Here is a 25,034-nt window from a genome sequence, read left to right as displayed (position 1 = left end):
AAATTGGAACTTTTTTATGTATGCACTGGAAAATACTGGGTTTTAGCAATGTTGAACATATGCTTATATTGAAAATATCGAGAAAATGGACTTGATCAACTTCAACCTTTTGAGAGAGAAAGCGAGATCGCTAGATTGAGGAGTAGACCTGTTGATGGATACATATATTTTTAAATGGATAAGTAGAGGGCTAGATCGGTAAATAGATATATAAACGGGTGATAGATGGAAGGATGAGTAGGGAGAAAGATAGAGAATAAAACAGAGAGAGAGGCAAAAGATACAGAAGAATAGAGAGGTTGAGACTAGTTTGATTCATTCAATGAAATTTTAAAGCCTGGTGAAGCAGTCAGTAATTTTGTTCCCATAGAACCAAGAGAATGATCCTTTAGGCTTCAAGGTATTAGTCAAAATTTAGCCACCTTAATATTTAGTGCAAATATTTTCTGTCACACAAGATTTTCTCGCAATAGGACAGGACGGCTACCCTTGACTCTCAGAGGTAAGTCCCCCTGAGCCTTTCACACTATTAAATAAAAAAAAACAAGTTTTTTAAACTGAAAGTAAGGAGCGACATTAAAACTTAAAACGAACAGAAATTATTCCGTATATGGAAGGGGCTTTCCCCTCCTCAACGCCTCGCTCTTTACGCTAAAGTTTTTTTTTTGTTTTAAAAAATAAAGTTTTGAGACAGAGTCAAACTTTAGCAAAAAGAGCGAGGCGTTGAGGAGGGGAAAGCCCCTTCCATATACGAAATAATTTCTTTTAGTTTTAAGTTTTAATGTCGCTCCTTTCTTTCAGCTAAAAAAACTTGTTTTTTTTTTTATTTAATTTTTGAACGTTTTTGAATAAATGCAGGTTTTGATCTTGGCTCACCGTACATGAATAATTAAAAAAAAATTTGCATATTAATTTAATTTTATTTGGTTAGATGGCTTTCTCGAAACTTGTTTAATTTTATTTACGAACGTTTTTATTAGTAATAAATATACGTAACTTACGAAATAACTTACGTAACGAACTTCTATATTCATATATTTTTAATACGTATATTAGGGGGTTCGGCCCCTAATCAATACCTTGCTCTTTAAGCTGAAGTTCGAATTGTGTTCCAATTCTTTAAAAATGACCGCTTAATCAAAAAGGCCGTTAATTAGAATAAATAGCTCTTATGAAAGTACTGAAAAATCTTTGGCTTAAATAACGAAGTATTGACTTGGGGGAGAACCCCCTCATATACGTAATAATTTCTGTTCATTTTAAGTTCTAATGTTGCTTCTTACTTTCAGTTGAAAAAACTTGTTTTTTAAATTTAATTTCTGATCTTATTTTAAATAATGCTTGCAAATACGGCACCCCCTTCATAGAAATGTCCCTTACCCCAAAGAAACATCCTCCACGGAAAGATTCTCCCGTTAACACCCGCTTTCAGCCCCCCCCCCCCTACCATAAAAAAAATTATTTCTGAAAATGTCTGTATACTTCCCAATAACCAATACAATATTTAAGCAATGGGCAAAGTTCATAACTTGCAGCCCTTCCCCTGGAAACTGTGGGGGATTAAGTCATCCTAAAAGACATATTTATTAGATTCTCGACCATGCTGAACAAATTGGCTATCTCAAAATTTTGATCGGGTGACTTTGGGAAAAAAATGAGCGTGGGAGGGGGCCTAGTTGCCCTCCATTTTTTTTGGTCACTTAAAAAGGGCACTAGAACTTTTAATTTCCGTTACAATGAGCCCTCCCACCATGTTCTAGGACCACCGGGTCAATACGATCACCCCTGGGAAAAAGAAAAAAAAACAAACAAATAAACACGCACCCGTTATCTTTCTTTTGGCAAAAAATGCAAAAGTCCACATTTTTGTAGATAGGAGCTTGAAACCTCTACAGTAGGGTTCTCTGATACACTGAATATGATGGTGTGATTTTCATTGAGTTTCTATATTTTTTAGGGGGTCTTTCCCCCTTTTCTCGAAAATCAGCCAAATTTTCTGAGGCGCTTGACTTTTGATGGGTAAGATTAAACTTGATGAAACTTATATATTTGAAATCAAAATTAAAATCTGATTCTTTTGATGTATCTATTGGTATCAAAATTCCGTTTTTTAGAGTTTCGGTTACCATTGAGCCGAGTCGCTCCTTACTTACAGTTCGTTACCACGAACTTTTTGATTGCTGCATGGTATTATCAGTAAAAGCTAGATTGTTTTATGTGTTGGACCGTGTGACAGAACTGTAAGATACTTCTTAATTGTTGTATCACGTTGCTCTACCTGTTTATTACTCTTAGTCTTCGTTACATAGTCAATATTTTTCTTTTTTTATCTTAGTGTCATTGATTAGAAATACGGCATATGCGGCTATGGTACGAAACATGTACCTTGTGTGCTGCTGTCAGTCCCACAGTACCTTGAAATTTTGGACTTTTAACATTTGGTTACAGTTTTTCACGGTTCACTTTTCACACGATTTTGTTCACTTTTCACACATTTTTCACGCAATTTTTCATGTTATAAGCCGTCATTCCATTATATTTTCGTGGAAGTACATTTCCATACTCCTTCTGAAGTTTTCAATTTTCCTTTTGTTTTATTTTGGACTTTTAAACAGTTCTTTACAATATTCTACAGTTCACCTTTTCGTTTGAGCTAATTAAATTTCTAGCCATCTCCCTCTGATTCGTAAATGCATACTTACATTTCACTGTTTGCTGGAATCCAAATTAAAGTTTCATCACCCTTTTATAAGCCCACTCTATTTAGACTTCCTCTATTAGGCAGTTTTTCCCGAAATATATCTTCATAATCTTTATGAATTATTCAATTTTTCTTTTGTTCTAATTCTGAGTTCATCATAACAAAAACTCTTCACTGGGAAATGGCCAAACGTCTTAGAACAACAAACCAATATATCATTTAGCAGTCTTCAATTTCTAAAAGTGACAACCCCCTGGTGCCAAAGATTAACATTCCATATAATTAGTGCCATAATTTTCGCCGCAACAAGTTGAAAGGAAGTCAAGATAACTGGGTCTTTCTAATTGAAGTCCAATTAAAAATGTCACCCGAAAGTATTTGTAATGATTTTCTAATTGGAAATTACGACATGCCAAAGAATTTGATGGTGATTAAGGTTAGAAACATTTTGCACCGACATTAATGAGGTTATCAAAAATAGGTTGCCCCCGAAGAATACAGGGCCTATTTGTGTAAAACCTGGTGACTCAAAAAGTCATCGTTCTTTTTAATCACAATCGGGTTTCAAAAAGGTGAGGTTGTTTGTCTCTCCAGAAATTATATTTATTGTCGGTCTCGTTATGCAGTTCAGCGTTTGTCAACCCCAAGATGAGTTGGCCCAGTTTAAAAAGGCGAGACTATTTGCCCCTCCTCAAATAAGAAATAATGTGATTGACTTGCAAAAGTGCGCAACGACAATAAACAAACAGAATTAAAGTACGGTTTTTAAACGGACATGTAGGACAGTAATCTTTTTTTCTCTCTTTGCAGCTGCTGTTAAGAAATAGGTAATATAAATTTTCTGAAATAACGCATATGTTCAAAATATGTTGGCTAAAGCTTGAATAAGATAATTTTTATCAAGATTGACATTTTTTTTTAACAGAAGTTTTAAGCATGTTAACATAGAAGTAAACTTTTAGTCAGTTTCTTAGACTCAAGTGGCTAAACGCTTTACGCACAATGTATATATTGTTCTGACGGGGGAACATGATGAACATGATGCAACATACACTATTAAAATAGGAAAGAATTTATGGATCCAGGAAGGCCTGTTGTCACAATTTGCTTTAACAGGGATAGGGGACACAAATACTGGCTGGTTAATTACGCCCTAGAGCCAATATTAACTTGAAATAAATTTAACTCAGGATTTGACGACAAAGTGTAAACTGTATAAAAAGTATATTTATATTTTTGAGCAAAACGAATACGTTGAGATATATTTGAGGTGGGAACAGTTTTTAAATGACTAAAGTTAGTTTCAAGACTTTACTCATTGCCAGGCAGACAAATCCCCTCCCCCGAGGATCAATAATTTATGAAATGTATAACAAAAATGGGAGTAAACATGCAAATGTGGCAAAAACTAAGGTTTAATCAGTAGTGGCTCTTTTTCTCCTTCTATAGAAAAATTTCCTGATCTTGGACCTGTTCCAAAAACAAAATTAATAAAATAACGTCCCTAGTTACTACAAAGTTTGATTACTAGCATAAACACCTTTCAAGTTAAAAAGTGCTCGAACACAGAAATATTTTACAAAATGCAGATAATTTATATAATAGCTCAACAAATTCAGTTATTAATTAATCCATCTATTTTTATTAAAGCAAGAAATAAACGTTTGGAAGAAACACTTACAGATTTATTTCCTAAATGGCGTACTCTGCATGTCAAGTAAGCGTACGACCCAACTTGTGCTGTAACATTTACAGGTGAACTCGTATCAAAACTAGGTATCATCGACCTAGCTCCTGGTACTACAGATTCCGCTAGTGTCCAAAGAATTCCAAACACAATATATATCCGTTTTAACCTTGTAGTTGCTTCCATTATTTGCTTGTCACTACGTTCCTACTGTTGTAAAACTGCAGGCCAACTCCATGACTCTTAAATCAGAGCAAATATTCTCTGAAAAAAAGAATATTCATTTGGATATTTAGTTGATAAAAAGGTTAAAGGAGTACACGGATTTGCAGATGAATTTATTATCGCTTCTTAACAAAGAAAAGAGAAAAACAACGCAACCGCTTATAAGCTGATTATCTCTGGCAAAACTCAAGATCACCAGCTTTGCTTAATGAGCCTTCCACGGCAAGTTTGATGGGGCTTTCAGCAAGCAAGATTAGGCCTACTTATGCTTCCATTTCGGGAAAGAAATCCATTAGTGGATCATATTTTTTTGAGAAAATTTGAAATGGAACGAGCTGAACAACAAAACATACTTAGCTAAAAAATATTTGGTTGAAATTAAACCCTTATTTCATAAAATATGTAAAATACAAAAATAAATATAAAATAGATTTTAAATGCTTAAAATATAAAACAAAATGTTAAAATACTGCAAGCAAATGCACTAGCACAAATCCACTAATTCCTTTGTATCACTTCATAATACCGAGTTTCTCCATTTTCCTTAGCTCATCCAAAGGTTTCACTCGTCTGAAATTTCAAAAAATTTCTCAGCAAATTGTTCAGAAACTTAGAATTGAACACAAACTTCTATGCCGAAACCTTGCACAGAGAATACATTTTATAGTTTTTGCTCAAAATGTCTTTAAAAATGTCACACACCAAAAACGAATCGGAGGCGATAAAGTAACCAAAGGTTTCAAAGAGTATTAACACAAATCGGGTTGAGTCAGGATCCTTAACACCCCCTAGCCCTAGCAGAAGAAGTACCAGTCAGGATGCTGATGTTGTTTTCCCCATTCGTTTATGGATGGGCAAAACAATTAACCAACACGTGCGGTTATTAATGATAGCTACATTTACAATTGTAATTACAAATTGTAAACTGTAATTGTAATTTGTAAATGAAATTAAAATTTGGTTATCCAGACCTTTATAACGGTTTTAATAACTACAACTACTACTAATATTACTACTACTAACAACCCACCGCAGCACCAAGCCGCCCGACGCCAACACAGCTACGCACGCTCCTCATCCATCCCAATCTATTGAAAGCCTTCCTTTTTACACCCTTCCACGAAGTTCCCATTTCCTTTAAATCATTCTTTATGACGTCTTCCCACCCCAGGCAAGGACGACCTGCTTTCTGTTTAGCCCTAGACGGTTGGAAAAAAAAACAATCTTCGGCAATCTGTCATCCTTCATCCGCACAACGTGTTAATTTAATAGCCTTTATACAATTTGGACAACTCTTAAAGGTGCATTAACATTGAGATTGGGATTCTTTCATAATGCCAACAGCAAGGATATATTGTAGTACCGAGGAAATAAAATTAAAAACTTGTTTGCCCCCTGGACCAATCTCAGTTCTATTCATTCTTTAAAACTGGAATTCTCTAAAATTTCCTTATGGTCGTTTCAAAATTAAAAAGGTTTAAGGGCAGTATTCAGATTAGGCAGTGTTGCCATGTTGAGCCATGAAAATATAAAACAAATAATTTGTTAGATTTGGCACCCCTTTTCGTCCGTAAAAAATAAATATTAGCAATACGTATATAGAAGTTCGTTACGTAAGTTACTTCATAAGTAACGTATTTAATTACTAATAAAAAAGTTCGTAAACAAAATTAAACAAGTTTCAAGAAAGCCAAATAAAAGTAAAATTCACTTTTCGCATTTTTATCGCATTCTAGACAAGTACCCTTCAGTCAGAAATGACAAAAATAAATAAATAAAAAGTCGTCAAATAACGGATAAGAGTATTATGGGTTCTAGCTGATTGAGAAAAATTTTTTAGGCCTATTTTCATGCAAAACATTTTTGATTTTTTTTTTTTATTAAAATTACCTTTATCTAAAAACTTACGGGTGTCAGTTTCAAGCTTATAAAAGATGTCGCAACGTCATCCGTGAACCAATATTTAGGAGACAAGAATTTTTGGCATTGTTTTCCCTTTCTCTAAACATAATATTTAAATTTTCCCTGCCCTGTATAAACACTCCCTAAACCTTTCAACTCGATTTCCTCAGTCTTTCTCAATATATTACAGATATGTTATTCAAATAGCATGAGTCTAAACACTGTCTTTCGATTTAACTCACTATTTCGCTGTGAATAGATTTGAAGGTACACCGAGGCTAATAGTGCAGAAACATTTGGGTGGATGAGAGACACTAATTTTTCGGGCCCCTCATCCACTCCATCTATGCACCAGGAATAGATTGCAGTCCCACAAGGACTTATAGTGCCAAAAACTCTTCCTTCTCCCCCCCCCTTAAGTCACGTTTCGTGGCTCACCACAACCCCCCTAAATAAAAATGTCGAAAGTTTTAACTTGGCCCCAAAATCTATTCCTGGGATCTTAAAGATGAACATGTTTGGTTACCTGGTGACAAAAACTGTCTTCTGATTTACTTCGCATCTTAACGGTGAACAGACTATTTGTACTATGGCGGCTTATAGTGCAAAAACAATTATAAATTTAGGAGACCTCCATGTCCAAATCCTACTCATAACCCAAGTCCAAATTTTGGGTTCGTATGGCCCCCTTTTCATTCTCTGAAAGTGTCAGCTTGATAACCCAAGACAATCCTTAGATTTCGCAGATACGCTATTTTGATAGCCTGGCTATACATGACATCTCTTGATTTACTTTGTCACATAGAAATGAAAAAATTCAAATTCTCATTGGGCTTACAGTTCACAAACGTTTAACTGGATTGGAGACAAAATATTTTAAGCCTCCCTCCAAAATGAAACTTGGTCTCCTCCCCCCCCCCACTGAACTACCTGAAAGTTTCTACTGCATCCCCCAAATAGCTAGTGGCAGGACTATTCAGCAAATTTGTTTTCAGAGAAAGTTTATCTTAATCGGATAGGGGTCCCTTATTCGTATACAACAGGCTATTTGGTCCTTACTGTAGGCTAATGGTAATGATATAATTTATTTTAATGAGTAATTAATTTATGGTAATGAATTTCTTTAACTTTCTGATGTTCCTGAAAACTGAAGATCAGGAGTCATAAAACTCTACAAAACAAATAGAACGGAATTGTGAAGACTGCCTTTCCAGAAAGAACACAATGAAAGTCTTTTTGAGAGCAGCTGCAGGATACTTGATATTATATATATATATATATATATATATATATATATATATATATATATATATATATATATATATATATATATATATATATATATATATATATATATATATATATATATATATATATATATATATATATATATATACAATAAATTGATGTTACTCAAATGATAATAGAACGGGTCTTGGGCAAGGCTATTGAACTCGGGCACCCGCTGACTGCCCATAATGTGATGCATTATCCGTTCCCACTAAAGCTTATTGGCGTGATTGATGTTGTGCTGAAAGCACCTTTCCATGATAATAAAAATAGGATCACTGAGTCAAGAGCCGTTAAAATGAGAATTGGAGGGTTTGATGAAAAACAATTTGCTGACACCAACCCCTTTCAAACCGTTCCTGGGATATGCTACTGCGGATATGCTATTTTGGGGTTTTGACGTATTTCACCTCCCCGGGAAAATCGTCTCGCGGAAAATATCCCCGTGAAAAATCCACCTCCCCTTGGAAAGTTCCCCCAACGATTCCCATTGGGAAGTTCTCCCCATATGTAATATTAGGTATTCAAAGGGGAGTTAAGAAAAATAAACAGAATAAAGACGAGAAGGGACTCTGGAACACTAAAACTATATCTCAAAACACATGTAGAATATTCGGTGTAGAATCAAAAAGTTCATGGTAACGAGGTTTAAGTAAGGAGCGATCTGGGTCAATAATAACCAAAGCTCTAGAAGAATGAATTTTGGAAGCAATCTATGCATCAAAACAATTTGATTTTTGCACTAATTCCAGATAAATATAGTTCATTTAATTCAGTGTTAGATACCAAGCACTACAAGCCTAAGAAAATGTACCTGGTTTTCAAAAAATGGGGGAAACACACCCGAATGGCAATTGATCTTACTAAAAATCTCATAATATAAATGTTTTTACTTTTATAACTTTAATAAATCAAATAATATTAACATTTTGATTACTAAATATCAGTATATGTATATTAAACTGACAATGCACATTCAATTGTATTTTTTCAGTAAAGTACAAATTTTTTCTGGCCTTGGGAAGGCCTAGGGGTTTTGCAATGCTGATTTGTGGTAGTTTCACGCTTGGTAGATTATTTTATTTTATTTTTGCTCATTTTTTGTTTAATGGAGTTCTTTACTTTTCTTTGTAAAACTTATTTTGTGGAAAAAGTTTTTAAATTAATTTCTGTTCGTTTTATATTGACGTAATCTTTTCAGGGAAAAAGAAAATAATGCTTTAAATCCTTTGGTTTTTTAAGACTTTATAGTTTCGCCTGCTATTTGTATGCTGGAGAAAATTTTTCAGCATTTTTTATTAACATACACCCTTTTAAAAATCTGGACACAAATAGTACTGTTTAAATTAGTTTCATACCTCCTCTAGTTGACCTGAAATGGAAAACTTGATACCATTCGCAAAAAAATCTATTTACTTTCTTTGATAGCTTGGATACACTTACGCTATTTTGATTTGGTTAAATTTTAAGAGCAGAAATGAGAGGGTTGGCGAGGAAGGGTGGGCGTGGGAAGGTGGGAGTGGAAAAGGGATTAGTTGCCCTCAAATCACTTTCGACTATTAAAAAGGGCATCAGCCCTTTCTATTTTCAATCGAATGAGCCCTTTTCAAAGTTCCCACGACAACTCCTTCGATACGAAGTGTCCTGGTCTAAACAACAACAACAACAAAAAATAATATATTATACCCACTTCGATCTTTACTATAAAAATGTCAAGCCTTCCAATCACTTTCGACTATTAAAAAGGGCACTAGACCTTTCGATTTCCAATCGAATGAACACTTTTGGAAAGGACAACGCTTTCTATAAGCACCTTATATGCCCCCAGGGTATAAATTACAACCCTTACCCTAAGGTCTGTAAGGGTGGTTGTGATCCTCTAAGACCGAATTTCCAGAACTTTCAACTACGTTAAACAACATGGCTATCTCAAAATTTTCATTGGATGTGTTTGGGGAAATGGTGGGCGTGAGAGGGGCGGTAGTCGCTCTCCAATCATTTTCAACTATTAAAAATGGCCCTAGCTCTTTCAATTTCCAATCAAATAAGCCCTTTTGAAGTTTTTACGACAAAACTTTAAATAAAAATCTTATATACCCCAGGGCATCACTTACAACCCTTGCCCTGAGTTCTGGGAGGGGTGTCATTCTTAAAGACCTAATTTCCAGAACTTTCTACTATGTTGAACACAATGGCTATCTGAAGATGTTGATTGGATGTGTGAGGAGGAATGGCGGGCGTGAGAGGGGGGTTAGTTATCCTCCAATCACTTTCGACCATTACAAAGGGCACTAACCCTCTTAATTTCGAATTGAATGAGCCCCTTTTGAAGTTTTACGACAACTTTATCTATAAAAACTTTATATGCCCCCAGGGCAGAACTTACAGCCTTTGCCCTTGGGGCTCTGGGGGGTTTGTCATCCTTAAATACATAATTTACAGAACTTTCAACTACGTTGAACAAAATGGCTATCTCTTAACCTTGATTGAATGTTTTTGGGGAAATGGTGGGCCTAAGAGGGGGGTTAATTACTCTCCATTCACTTTCAACTATTAAAAAGAGCAATTTCAATTTCCAATCAAATGATCCCTTTTTGAAATTTCTATAACAACTTTCAATATAAACTTTATATGCCCCCGGGGCATAGCTTACAACCCTGGCACTGAGGGCTCTGAGGGGTTATCATCCTAAAAGACCTAATTTCAAGAACTTTCAACTACGTTGAACAAAATGGATAAATCAAAATTTTGATTGGATGTGTTTGAGAAAATGGTGGGCGTGAGAGAGGTGTTAGTCACTCTCCAATCTCTTTCAACTATTAAAAAAGGCACTAGCCCTTTCAATTTCCAGTTGAATGAGCCCTTTTTAAGTTTCTACACTTTCAATAAAAACCTAATACGCCCTCAGGGGATAACTTACAACCCTTTCCCTGAGGGCTGTTGGGGGGGAGGGGTTGTTATTCTTAAAGACGTAATTTCTAAAACTTTCAAATACGTTGAATAAAATGACTATCTTAAATATTGATTGGATGTGTTTGGAGAAAAGATATTCGTGAGAGGGGGGTTGGTTGCCTTCAAATCACTTTTGACTATTGAAAAGGGCACTAGCCCTTTGAATTTCCAATCGAATGAGCCCTTTTTCAAGTTTCTACGAAAAAGATTTCAATAAAAACCTTATATGCCCCCACGGCATAACTTATAACCCTTGCCCTGAAGACTCTGGGGGGAGTGTCCTGCTCAAAGATATAATTTGTGAATATATTTGTTCAGTAAAGACTGAACAAAATGGCTATCTCAAAATCTTTATTGAATGTAATTGGAGAAATGGTGGGCGTGGAAGGGGTGTTAGTTACTTTACAATTAATTTCGACTATTAAAAAGGGCACTAGCCATTTCAATTGCCAATTGAATGAGCACTTTTTGAAGTTTCTACGACAACAAGTTATATAAAAACCTTATATACCCATGGGCATAATTTACAGCCCGTGCCCTGAGGGCTGTGAGGGGGGGGGGGGGTTGTCATCCTCAAAGACCAAATTTCCAGAACTTAAAACTACGTTGATTAAAATGGCTATCTCAAAGTTTTGATTAGATGTGTTCGGGGAAAAGGTGGGCGTGAGAGGCGGAATAGTTGCCCTCTAATCACTTTTGACTATTAAAAAGGGTACTAGCCCTTTGAATATCCAATAGAATGAGCCTTTTTTAAATTTTCTACGACAACAACTTCTATAAAAAAAACCTTATATGCCCCTAGGGCATAACTTTCAGCCTTTGCCCTAAGGGGCTGTGGGGGACTGTCCTCAAAAACATAATTTCTATCTGGAAGTCAACTACACTGAACAAAATGGCTATCTCAAAATTTTGATTGGATGTGTTTCGGGAAATGGTGGGCGTGGAAGGGCTGTTAGTCACCTTGCAATCACTTTTGACTATTAAAAAGCGCAAAAGCAACTCAAATTTCCTATTGAATGAGCACTTCGAAGTTTTTACGACAACTTCTTCGATACGAAGTGCCCTGCTCTAAAGGAAAAAATTATTAAATAATACATTGTGCCAATGTTGTTCCTATGTACCCCCAGGGCATAACTTAAAACCGTGGCTCTGAGGGTTGTTTAAAAGTGTCCTCCTTTTTACTTAAGACCGGTTTCCCTTGAGGCTATTGACCATCCTCGCTCTTTACTGAAGCAGCACGATTGCGCTGCCTATGATTCCTGCCGTAGCTATCACTCTAAACCTTATATGCCCCCAAGGATTAACTTACAACCCTTGCACCAAGGCCGTATCCCGGGGGGGTTACCTGGTTTGACCCCCCCCCCTGAAATTTTTGTTTGACTCGTAAAAACGTAACAAAAATGGAGATAAACAAATTTTGTATACGTTTTTTGAGGTTTTTTATGACCCCCACCCCCCAAAAAAATAGTAAACCCCTCCCCCCCCCCCCCGAACAAAAATCCTGGATGCGCTTCTGCCTTACACTGAGGGCTCTGAGGGGGTTATCATCCTAAAAGACCTAATTTCCAGAACGTTCAACCACGTTGAACAAAAGGGATATCTCAAAATTTTGATTGGATGTGTTTTGGAAAATAGTGGGCGTGAGAGGGGAGTTAGTCGCTATCAAGTCACTTTCAACTATTAAAAAAGGCACTAGCCCTTTCAATTTCCAATTGAATGAGTCCTTTGAAGTTTCTACGACAACACTTTCAATGAAAAATTTATATGCCCCAGGGCATAACTTACAACTCTCGCTCTGAGAGCTGTGGGGGGAGGGATTGTCATCCTCAAAGACCTAATTTCCAAAACTTTCAACTATGTTGAATAAAATGGCTATATAAAATTTTGATTGGATGTGTTTGGGGAAAAGGTGGGTATGAGAGGGGGGTAAGTTGCCCTCAAATCACTTTTGACTATTAAAAAGGGTACTACACCTTTGAATTTCAAATCGAATGAGCACTTTTTAAGTTTCTACGGCAAAGATTTCAATAAAAACCTTATATGTCCCCAGGGTATAACTTATAATCCTTGCCCTGAGGGTTGTCGGGGAGTGTCCTCCTCAAAATATATTTCTATCTGAAAATCAACTGCGCTGAACAAAATGGCTATCTCAAAATATTTATTGGATGTGTTGGGGGGAATGATGGGCGTGGGGGGGGGGGGCTAGTTGCCCTCCAAACACTTTCGACTATTAAAAAGGACACTAGCCCTTAATTTCCAATCAAATGAGCTTTATTTAGATTTCTACGCAACGCCTTTTTTAAAAACCTTATATGCCCCCAGGGCATAACTTAAAACCCTTGCCCTTAGGGTTGTAGGGGAGTGTCCTCCTCAAAAAGATATTTTATATCTGGAAATCAACTACGCTGAACAAAATGGCTATCTCAAAACTTTGATTGGATCTGTTTGGGAAAATGATGGGTGTGGAGGGGGATAGTTGCCCTCTAATCACTTTCGACTATTAAAAAGGGTACTAGCCCTTCGAATTTCCAATCGAATGAGCCTGTTTTGAAGTTTCTACGACAACGCCTTCTATAAAAACCTTATATGCCCCCAGGGCATAACTCAAAACCCTGGCCCTGAGGGTTTTGGGGGAGTGTCCTCCTCAAAAACATATTTTCTATCTGGAAATCAACTACGTTGAACAAAATAGATATCTAAAAATTTTGATTGGATGTGTTTGGGGGAATGATGGGCGTGGGGGGGGGGGCTAGTTGCCATCCAATCACTTTTGACTATTAAAAAGGCCACTAGCCACTCTAATTTCCAATCGAATGAGCCCTTTCCGAAGTTTCTATGACAACTCCTTCGATACGAAGTGCCTGGATGAAGAAAATAAAACACATTGTGCCCACATCGTTCTTTATCTAGGCAGCGCTAGCGCGCTGCATAAGAAATGTGGAATTGGGGGCTACAAAAGGGTATCGGGGGCTACGAATTAATCGTCCATATCCCTGCATTTACACTAAGCCTAAATAGGGGTGGTGCGGGGCAATAGCCGCCTTAAAGCTACTTTGGACGGGAAAACCTTGTGATCTACGCCGACTGGACACATTATCGATCACAAGGCGTGAGCTGGTATCATATATTATAGTTGTCGGCAGGGCGTCACGTATGGGGGGAGGCGGACACCCCTCAATGTATTCAGGCAGTAGGATAAAAAATTGATCGGGTAATATAGTAATATGTTCGGTAATGGCTTTCTATTTTTTGAGGGGGGAGGTAAATGGGGAGACCGAAATATATCAGTAATAGTCGGTAGTTTACTGTCTCTTTTTTATTATTTTTAGGGTAAATCGGCTGATGGAAGTATATGACGTATATCAACGGAAGAAGGTCAGTCTCTATCGTTAGTTAAGTAAATAAACAAGATTTTCCAAATGAAAGTAAGGAACAACATGAAAATTTAAAACGAAACGAAATAATTCCGTAAATGAGGTTGGCTGACCTCTCCTCAATACCTCGCTGTTCACGCTAAAATCTTAAAATTCTTTGAAAACGATTCCCATTCAAATTGAACGATCCCTGTTTTTCAGTATTCCTGAAGAATTGTGAGTTAAAGTAAAACTTTAGTGTAAAGAGCGACCACACCTCATATACGGAATAATTTCGTTTCGTTTTTAAGTTTTATTGTCGCTCTCTACTAACAGTTGAACAAAGTTGTCTTTTTAATCCAATTTTTGGTTGTTTTTCAAATCTTAACGGGAAATTCCCATCCTGTTAAAATTCCATACGAAAACTTTCATCCCCACGAAAAGTTCTCTCCGTAGAAACCCCCCACCCCACTCCCCCCCAAAAAAAATTCTGTATATTTCCCAATAGTAAATACTATCTGTAAACATAAGGCAAATTGCATTACCTACATCCCTTTCCTCGGGGGCTGTGAGGGGTCATATAATTCCCAAAGGTATAGTTGTTGAACCTTTAAACTATGCTGAACTAGATGGCTATTTCAAATTTTGATTGGGTGTCTCTGGAGAAGAAAGGAGCGTGGGACTTGGGGGGGGGGGAGGAGGCTAGCTGACTTCCATAATTTTTGGTTACAAACGTGATCTTTCTTCTAGAAAACAAACATAATTCCAAATTTTTGTAGATAGGAGCTTGAAACCTCTACAGTAGAGTTTTGGGGTATTCTGAATCTGACTGTGCTATTTCTATTAAAATTACTCGACTCTTAGGGGTGCTTTTCCCCTTTTTCGAAAATCCGGCAAACTTTCTCAGTCTCGTCGCTTTTGATGGGTAACAAAAAACTTAACGGGTATTGTATACTTGGAATAGTATGAAATTCTCTTTTTAGAATTTTGGTTACTTTTGGGCCGAGTTGCTCCTTAATTACAGTTCATTACCACGAACTGTTTGAAACCAAAAAATGAAGTAATTCTAATAGCAATATCCCCCTAATCAGTAGGTGAAAATCACCATCTAGTCAGCAAATGTATTCCATCCCCCTAAGACATTTGGCTGATAACGCCGCTGGTCAATGCCGAACGAAGTCCAAGTTAAATAATTACTCACAACTCTTAGACCCCAGTCTCTTATCTCTGTTCACCTGCATAGTAAGGGTACATTCACCACTAATTTCATATTTTCAATATATTTTCTTAATTTTTTTTTACCCTACCTTCAAGGGCACCGGCAGAAAATTTTCCAGGTGGGGGGGTAGACGCCAAATTAGCAGTGGTGGTTGGGTGACAGTTTTGGTGGTTTAGGGCACCAAACTACAACTTTACCCCAAAGAGAATGGATTTGCAATCAATTTAAAATCCTGAGAAGCTAATTGATTTAAAAACATCAATAACTCTATTTTAGGCTTACTAGTTGCAAAAGTAGTACTGCCACATGATGGTAGTACTGGATTCAACCAAGTTGATCCGCTTTATTTGTAATGAAATTAGGCTACGTTTCGTGATCTGTAATTGCTTATCAGCTATAATGAGGGGGGTTTGAGTCATTGTTTAGTTGGAGGTAGCGTAGACTCCTACAAAAGTACATTTTAATGGACAAACTGCTTACTCTTCATGAGGCTTCAGATAAATGTTGAAAGAGGAAACGGGGAGTAGGAATTAATTAAAATGTTTCTCTATACAACTAATATGATACATTCCCATATCTACGAACGCAGAGGTGGAAAAGGCAAGGAAGGTCCGCCAAGCTATGAAATTTCTGTGGGGTGAAAAATACTGCTTGGAACTTAATTTTCAGCAGTTTTTAATGTTAATATTTTTCTTTTTCTATTTATATAAAGTACTTCAATGTATTAAAAAAAACATATATTGTATTTACCAATAAGAAAATCCTATTCTAGAGGTTGTGATGGCTTCAGTTATGTAGAAGATGAAAAGTCTTACAGAATTTCCATCCATACAAACAATAATCCTCCTTTTCATTCAACCAAAATTCTTTAGTAGTAATATTAACAAAGACTCTTCACCAAAATTACTATTCATTGTCAATTTTTTAAGTATATTCAAATTTTATCCAAAATTGAAATTACATATTTAAACATAGAGCAGTACAAATCAAAGTACAATTATTGATTCACACATTTTAAAAGCAATTGACCAGGGATTTAAGGGACCAGTACCTCTAATTATATCTTGGTTAGGCATGGGTATGATTTGGAAAACAATCAAAAATGGAATAAAAAAAGAGCTTTTCAACTGAAAGCAAGGAACAGATTTGAAACTTGCTCCTTACTTTAGTTGAAAGCCTTTTCTATTTGTTTAATTACATTTCATGAAACTGTAAAGTCTTATGAATTCAATACTTTTGGTAATACTGTTTGGATTTTGATGGGTAATTGAACAGTTTGTGGTAATGAACTGTAACTTACTTACAGCGACCTGGCTCAATAGTAACCAAAATCTAAAAAACTAAATTTTGATACCAACAGATATATCAAAAGAATTGGCTTATTATGCTGATTCCAAATATATTAGTTTTATAAAAAGTTTATTAAATTTAGTCTTACCCCTCAAGAGCTGAGATCCTGTGAAAATTTGTCTGATTTTCTGAAAAAGGGGGAAAGACCCTCTTGAAGTCATATAATTTTGATTAAAATCACACCATCAGATTTAGCGTATTAAAGAACCCTACTGTAGATGTTTCCAGCTCATATCTGCAAACATGTGGAATTTTGTAATTTTTACCAGAAGAAAAATCACGGATGCGTGTTTTTTTCCCCCAGGAGTGATCGTACTGACCGTGTGGCCCTAAAACGTCGGTATAGGGCTCATTTTAATGGTAATGAAAAGTTCTTGTGCCCTTTTTAAGTGACCAAAAAACTGGAGGGAACTAGGCCCCCTCCCACGTCATTTTTTCCAAAAGTCGTCCAAACAAAATTTTGAGATATCTTTTTTCTTCAGCATAGTTGAAAGGCCCAATAACTATGTCTTTGGAGGTAAAATGACCCCCTACAACCCCCTGGGATAAGGTTCTTAAGTTATAAAGATTGCCATTTGTTTTGTTTGTTATGGGGAAGTATGCTTAGATTTTTTGGGTGAGGAGGGGAGGACGAATTTTCTGCTGGGAGAATTTTTAATGGAGAGGATGGTTTCCAGGGGGTGAAATTTTGAGAAGAAATTGTGTACTGGGTGAATTTGCCAGAATTCATATACAAAATTTCTTTATATGTTTTGCTTTCTCTTTACCGATTCAATTTTACGCATGGAGATGCTAAGGGTAATTTTCCGAGCTAAATTTTTGCCAGGATTGAATTTTCCAGAGGATATTTCTATGGGGAGGAGTTTTTTTCTGTAGAGGTGGAGCCAGGTATCCTGGCGTTATTTTAAAAACGATCAGAAATTAAAAAAAAACAAGTTTTTTCAACTGAAAGTAAGGAGCAACATTAAAACTTAAAACGAACATAAATTATTACGCACAAGAGGGGGGTTGCCCCCTCTTCAACACATCGCTCTTTGCACCAAAGTTTAACTTTAAAAGCAATTCCTAAAACACAAGGATTGTTTAATTAAAACAATAAGTAACTTTTTTTAAAGTCCCGAAAAACTGTTGCTTCAAGAGCGAGGTGTTGAGGAGGGTAGAACCCCCCTCGTATACGTAGTAATTTCTGTTCGTATTAACTTTTAATGTTTCTCCTTACTTTCAGTTGAAAAAGCTTGTTTTATTTTCTTTATTTAACGAAGCTTAGAGACAAACAATTTTCTAAAGGCAATGGAAAAAGTATGTCAGTTCAATTAAAAATATTTAAAAATGAAAAAAGTAAGTAGCAACAAAAAATACACGAAACAATAGCCTACTTACAAAAGCTAAGATATAAACTCCCAGAATTAAGTTCTATTGAGCAACGCCAAAGCGTTGGACGGATATTATTAACAATATCGAGAATTTCAAACTTGGTTATCAAACAACAAGATATTTAATGCCTTTAGACTCAGTGTTTATACAAAGTAACGCATTATCAAAGTAATTTGTTCAAAGTACAACATTAAAACTAAGATTAAGAAAATCAAATAAAAAATTTTAATTCAATATTTTCAATTAAATTAGATTTTGTTGAGTGATCAGTGATTAAATAACTTTGATTTTGTAAATTTCCATTGAACCAGTTGTGCTGATTAGAAGAGGCTGGAAAAATGCTTAACTTTTCTTTTTTAGTTGTTTCCAACTATTATAGTTGTTTCCAAGCTAACCTTGTAACATGATACTGTCATGGCTTCTAGATAGGCCTATATTTATTTTTTTTTTTTTTTTTTTTTTTGCTTACAACCATTTTTTATTCTGTACGGGATAATAATATCACCGATTATTTTATCAAATTACAGAAAGCTCAAACCACCCCACTTAAAGTTTTGGAAAAGTTGTATAAATTATCTTATTCAAACTAGTGGTAATCCGGAAACCGTTCCAGTAAATTGCCACTAAGTAAGGGGAATTCTATCTCAAATGCTCAAGTCCCTCTTGTATTTTACAAAATTAAGTCAGTTTGTACCCCACTTTTCATAACCGACTGAAAGGGATGGATAGAAACTTCTGTTTCTGAAGTGAATTGCAAAGGACTTTCTAAAATCATTTGTCGACTTTACGAGGAAAATGGTGAACCACTCGCTGAATAGTTGTTACCATATCTGAGTTGTAACCAGCTTCTAAGGCCTTGTTAAATAAGGAGTTTTAACCAACTGTCACGCTTAAAGGTTGTATCTGACGTCTTTCACTTTTCTGCCACAATTGTCTAAAGCAGTTTGCTGACCTAGTCTAGAAGAGAGAATCCGTAGGGTAATGTTGAACGGGAGTATCAAACTAAAACTAAGCAGACATTGCCTTGTTGATCCCAAGGTTTCCGGGGCTGCAAATGTTTTGGTCTAGCTTTATAGATTTTGAGCCGAAATCCTGCTATTTAGCTTGCTTGCCTGTCAATGAGTGTTTGGACCTTCAACTGTAGAAAATCGTTTAGAAGATTCAGTTGACTTTAAGCACTTTACTCTTTATCATCTGCAGCGAGCTAAGATTTTATTCATATCTGAAGGACATTGAAAATAATGTCCTCTGCCATATCTGAGGGTCTAAACCACTCCTAGTGCAAACAATATTCTTACTAGGGCCTATAGTTAGCTTTTCTTTGTTTAGCGGAATTTTTAGTCAAGTATTACATTTAGTGGTCCTCCTTCTTGTGGGGCACAAAATTAGTAGCTCCAAAATTTGGCAGTTACCATCAGTTCATAAAATAGGCTTCTTCCTTTGAAAAGAAAGCCAAATTTTCTTTAAAAAGAAAGCCACTTCAAATGCAACCAATTCGCCCTTCGAGCCTTAAAAGGTCATCTTTAATAATTCTTTTGATGATGACTAGGGGGTAGCTATGTTTTGGAGCAACACTACTGCTTTCGAAGATAGTTTTGTATTCTTCTTATGATCAGCCGTAGGTAGCTCCGAAGTGGTAAGAGACGCAAACTCCAAAGTTTCCCTGGGTATAGGGATGATCAAATGGGGCAGAAAAGTCACTATGAAGTTTGTAAGATTATCTGGTAATTTCCAAGAAAAAAAAATTTTTTTTCCTTATGTTGTACATGGTGTCAAACCACATCTATCCTAGCCAGAGAAGTAAGCTTTTTCGGAACAGTTTTATGTCTTACTCCTGCAGAACATTGAACTGGCTTTATGAGAAACAGCAAAACAATTTCCGTAGGTCTTCTAAATTCCTTGCAAGTGATTCTGGTAAAGTCGATCTCGAATGCCAAATTCTAATTTTTTGGGTTGTTTTCTAAAATTTTTAATTTTTTGCCTCTTGTATTTTACTTGAGTTGTACAATGGAAAATAGGCAAGATGACGTGAGCTTTCTAATATACGAAACTGATTTGTTATCTTAAAACTAATTTCCATGAATGTTATGATGCATTAAATATATTTTTTCTCCTAGAGATAACTTTATTTCTAGACAAGGTAGAATTTTTATTTTGCCTGGCGCGGATGGATCAATCTTGATCAAACAGTTCGTGGTAACGAACTGTAAGTAAGGAGCGACCCGGCTCAATGGTAACCGAAACTCTAGAAAACGGGTTTTTGATACCAATAGATACATCAAAAGAATCAGATTTTAATGCTGATTTCAAATATATAACTTTCATCAAGTTTAGTGCTACCCATCAACGCGTTACGCGCCTGAGAAAATTTGGCTGATTTTCAAAAAAAGGGGGAAAGACCCCCTAAAAATTATAGAACCTTAATGAAAATCACACCATCATATTCAGCGTTTCAGAGAACCCTACTGCATAGGTTGCAAGCTCCTATTTGGGAAAATGTGGAAATTTACATTGTTTGCCAGAAGAAAGTTTACGGATACGTGTTTATTTGTTTGTTTGTTTTTTTTTGTTTTTTTTTCCAGGGGGGATCGTATCGACCCAGTGGTCCTAGAATATCGTGGGAGGGCTCATTGGAACGGAAATTAAAAGTTCTAGTGCCCTTTTTAAGTGACCAAAAAAAATGGAAGGCAACTAGGCCCCCTCCCACGCTTATTTTTTCCCCAAAGTCACCCGATCAAAATTTTGAGATGGCCATTTTGTTCAGCATGGTCAAAAATATGATAAATATGTCTTTTATGATGACTTAATCCCCCGAAGTCCCCAGGGGGAGGGCTAAAAGTTATGAACTTTACCCAATGTTAACAATCCAGTAATGGAAATGGCAAATATGACCATTTTCTAGATTTAGAGATTAATGTGGTACCTAATAATACAATAAATTTTAAAATATATAATAAAACAGACGATTTTAATTTTGAAATAGTTAATTTTCCATTTCCAGAAAGTAATATTCATTCAAATATAACATATTCATCGTATTTTTCCCAACTATTTAGATATGCAAGAATTTGTACTAATTACATCGATTTTAGAAATAGATGTATGTTACTTAGCAAGAAGCGAATCATAAGAGGTTTTTCCGCCAATAAACTTGCTTGGCAATTTAAAAAGCTTTGCTTCAAGTATAATCAGCTTTTGCATAAGTATAATAAAAGTTATCAAGATATCTTGAATGATATTTTACGGTAACTTGCTGACGGAATTGGTTTATCTTCCCGGTTGTTGAGGGTTGGATTGCGACACCTGTGGTAAAGATTATGGTGGAATATTCGGAATTTAATTCTTAGAATTTGAGTGAAAGTGAAATTGTTCCGGGTGGAGGACCAGTGTTATTTATTTGTTTGTATTTAAATCGGTTGAAGTTCGGCTCTCAGTGTTATTTGAAGGTTAGTTAAGAATGTTTGAAAAAAATTTTTCTGGGGTATATATTTTTATTTTTTGGATGTTTTGGGTTTTGTTTATGTTTATTCCATTGGTTGCACTATATAGGGGTATGCTAGATTATGGCATGGCACGCTCAATTGCCTGGATAATGAAATTTAAGCGCCGAAACCCATTTAGGCAATGAGTTTTCATCTGACGAGCCCCAATATATAGTGATCACCTTGGGAATATAATGTTTTTGTAGATTTAAGGTGCTATAGCTTGGTTTTGGAACATAGACGTATGCTTATTGATGCTGATTTTGCTCTATTTTGGACTTGATTTTCGGACTGTCGGATTGGTTATACTGTTTTGTCCTGGGGAACTGGATGGATGAGTAGGGTCTAGACCTTGTTCAAGTGCTCATTTATTTCAGTTACTAAAGTAGGAAGACAGTTTTTTTTTTTTTTTTTTTTTTTTTTTTTTTTTTTTTTTTTTTTGCCAGGTGATTACCGTAATACACTATATAGTATTGGTTATTGGGAAGTATACAGAAGTTTTCAGGAGAGTTTTTTTTCTGGTAGTGGGAGAGAGGGGTGGGTCGGGGGTTATGTTGGAGGATCTGTCCATGAAGGAATTTTTCATGGGGGAAGGGAAATTGCCATGAAGGGGGCGCCGGACTTGCCAGCATTATTTATTGGGTATTGGTAAGCATACAGACATTTTCAGGACGGATTTTTTTCGGGAGGGGGGAGGGGGCTAGTGGAGGGGATTACTCTGGAGAATCTTTCCGTGGAGGATGTTTCTTTGGGGTCAAGGACATTTCTATGAAGGGGGTGGCGGATTTCCAAGCATTATTTAAAATACGATCAGAAATTAAATAAAAAAAAAACAAGTTTTTTCAACTGAAAGTAAGAAGCAACATTAGAACTTAAAACGAACAGAAATTATAACGTATGTGAGGGGGTTCTCCCCCAAGTCAATACCTCGCTCTTTACGCTACAGTTTTTTTTAGTGCTTTCAATAGAGCTATCTATTCTAATTAAACGGCCTTTGTGATTAAGGGGTTTGTGAATCAAAACTTTTTTTTTAACTTTTAACGTAAAGAGCGTGGTATTGACTAAGGGGAGAACACCCTCATATACGTAATAACATATACGTAATAAAAAAAAAATAAAAAAACAAGCGATACGGCTCAATAGTAATCAAAACTTTTAACAACGGAATTTTGATATCAATAAATGTATCAAAAGAATGGGTTTATAATGCTGATTCTAAATATATAAATTTTATTAAGTTTAATATTACTCATCAAAGGCTACGAGCGTGAGCAAATTTACCCGATTTTTTAAAGAGGGGGGGAATATACCCTACAAGTGAAAGAATTTTAATGAAAATCACACCGTCAGATTCAGCGTATCAGAAAACCCTATTACATAGGTTTCAAGCTCATATCTGCAAAAACCTGCAACTTTGTATTTTTGGCCAGAAGAAAAATATACGAATATAGAAGTTAGTTATGTAAGTTAATTTGTAAAGACATCCATTTAGCAAAAGAAAAGTAAAATTTTTATGCAAATTTTTTTTACTTATTCAATGACGGTTAGCCAAAATAAAAGCTGCATTAACTAAAAAACGATCAGAAATTAAATAAAAAAAAAAGTTTTTTAAACTGAAAGTAAGGAGTGAGATTAAAACTTAAAACGAACAGAAATTATTCTGTATATGAAAGGGGCTGTCCTCTCCTCAACGCCTCGCTCTTTACGCTAAAGTTTGACTCTGTCTCACAACTTTATTTTTTAAAACAATAAAAAACTTTTGCGTAAAGAGCGAGGCGTTGAGGAGGGGACAGCCCCTTTCATATACGGAATAATTTCTGTTCGTTTTAAGTTTTAATGTCGCTCCTTACTTTCAGTTTAAAAAACTTGTTTTTTTTTATTTAATCTCTTAAGAACTGGAGCCGAAATTAGTTTTCCTAAAGTAAATTTTCTTCTGTGACTTTTTCTATTTTGACTTTGAGGCTTCGATTTTTCGAATTCCCTACAATTTGCCTAACTAAAATGTCCCAGTTTTAAACCTAAACTCTGTGAAATCAAATAATTTTGAATACTGATAGAACTTTATTTTATCTCTTTGAAAGCTTAAGCAAAATTCCGTATCTGTCATAAATACTTGGAAAATATATTTTGAAACACAAGTCCTGATTTTTTTTCATTTTTCTAAAATTGTAAATTTTTATTTTTATTAAATAACAGATGTTTAATGCCATGCTAAGTAAGCTAGAATACATGCACATACAGAACTGTATACAGAACTGTATTCTAGAATACAGAACTGTATTCAAAAATGAAGTATACACTATGAACTCATTTCTAAAGCTGTCATCACGCATCGATATCCTTAACATCCTAGAGGTAACTTTTTTGTAGACGAGACAGATTTTTCCCTAAAAGCGGATGGATACTTCTTGATCGTCTAAGAACTAGAGCTTACATTGGTTTTCCTGGAATACAATTCCTTCTGAGAATTTTTCAATTTTGAAGTTTTGGTCTAGCAAATGCTTTACATTTTTTAAAATTAAAATACACTAACTTCGAAGCTTAACTTTTTTAGAAATCAAAAAACTTTAAATACTGATGGAACTTCATATTATTTTTTTGACAACCTAAACAAAATATCAGTATTTCTCAAAAAATTTTGGGAAACAGTACCGGAAACCCTGATTTCAAAACGGAAGTTCCATTTTTTTTCTAAATTTCTAATCTGGTGTTTATTATATTTTAGACCTTAATGCCAGGGACAGGAAGCAAGGAGACATGCGCTCTTCTATATCCAAAGATAAACCGTGCACTAAGAAATAGAACTTTACAAAATGAGCGGTTTCACGGATGTTCATTAACCGCAGCAAATAGTAAACAGTCTTATTACAGGCAAAAACAAAAAACAATACATGTGGAGCTTACTTAAAACATTCCCTAATTACACCTCGACCTTAAAAATAAAAACGTGCAGTAATCATGAAGCACTTAAAAACGTGATAAGGGAACCCACAAGATCTTACAAAGATACCAAGATCTTACATCCTTTGTCGTTTTATACAAACGTCCTTCATCATTCTGCTCTGATCAGCGGTCTGAGAAAAAATGATGAGTATATCATCAAAGTTCTCCCATCGTTGTTCTATATGGCGGAAAGATGGTGTCTTTCACGATTTTTGCTAACATCAGTGAGCTGTAAGATCTTAGAACAAAGATGAGTTGAAAAAACGACAATCTTTGCAGAAAGATGAAAGATCTTAGATGTAAGATCTTAGTGCTAGAAAACGGCCCTATAATTGCATGTCCTGCTAAAATATCAGATACAGCCTTTATACGTGACAGAAACGATTTGTGAACTGAATTTTAGTTTTGTGGCTGATTATTCCACAGTAAAAAGATTTTGTTTTTCGCGAAATTTTGCTTTTGTGAAACTCTAACAAAAAAAGGACAAGAAAAACCTCTATAAACACCACACATGGGTTCTCATTGATGGCAAAAAGGTCATGATTAACACATAGCT

The 25,034-nt window shown here is 35.6% G+C and overlaps 1 protein-coding gene across 1 annotated transcript in view; it reads right to left on the bottom strand.

Annotated features, from left to right (window-relative positions):
* Positions 1-24,577, bottom strand: part of LOC148951479 (solute carrier family 12 member 2-like) — a 151,607-nt gene extending 127,030 nt beyond the window's left edge. Inside the window, exons 1-2 of the mRNA XM_089091122.1 lie at positions 24,557-24,577; positions 4,383-4,652 (exon numbers count right to left, since the gene is read on the bottom strand). Of these exons, the coding sequence (XP_088947248.1) occupies positions 4,383-4,574 (192 nt within the window). The 5' untranslated portion in view covers positions 4,575-4,652; positions 24,557-24,577. The remainder of the gene's footprint in view (positions 1-4,382; positions 4,653-24,556) is intronic.
* Positions 24,578-25,034: the final 457 nt, after the last annotated feature.

Source organism: Artemia sp. Qi Xiang Cuo, chromosome 6 (assembly GCF_049724085.1).
Source record: "Artemia sp. Qi Xiang Cuo chromosome 6, ASM4972408v1, whole genome shotgun sequence".
NCBI lineage: Eukaryota > Metazoa > Arthropoda > Branchiopoda > Anostraca > Artemiidae > Artemia > Artemia sp. Qi Xiang Cuo.
This window is presented reverse-complemented; position numbering and strand designations above follow the sequence as displayed.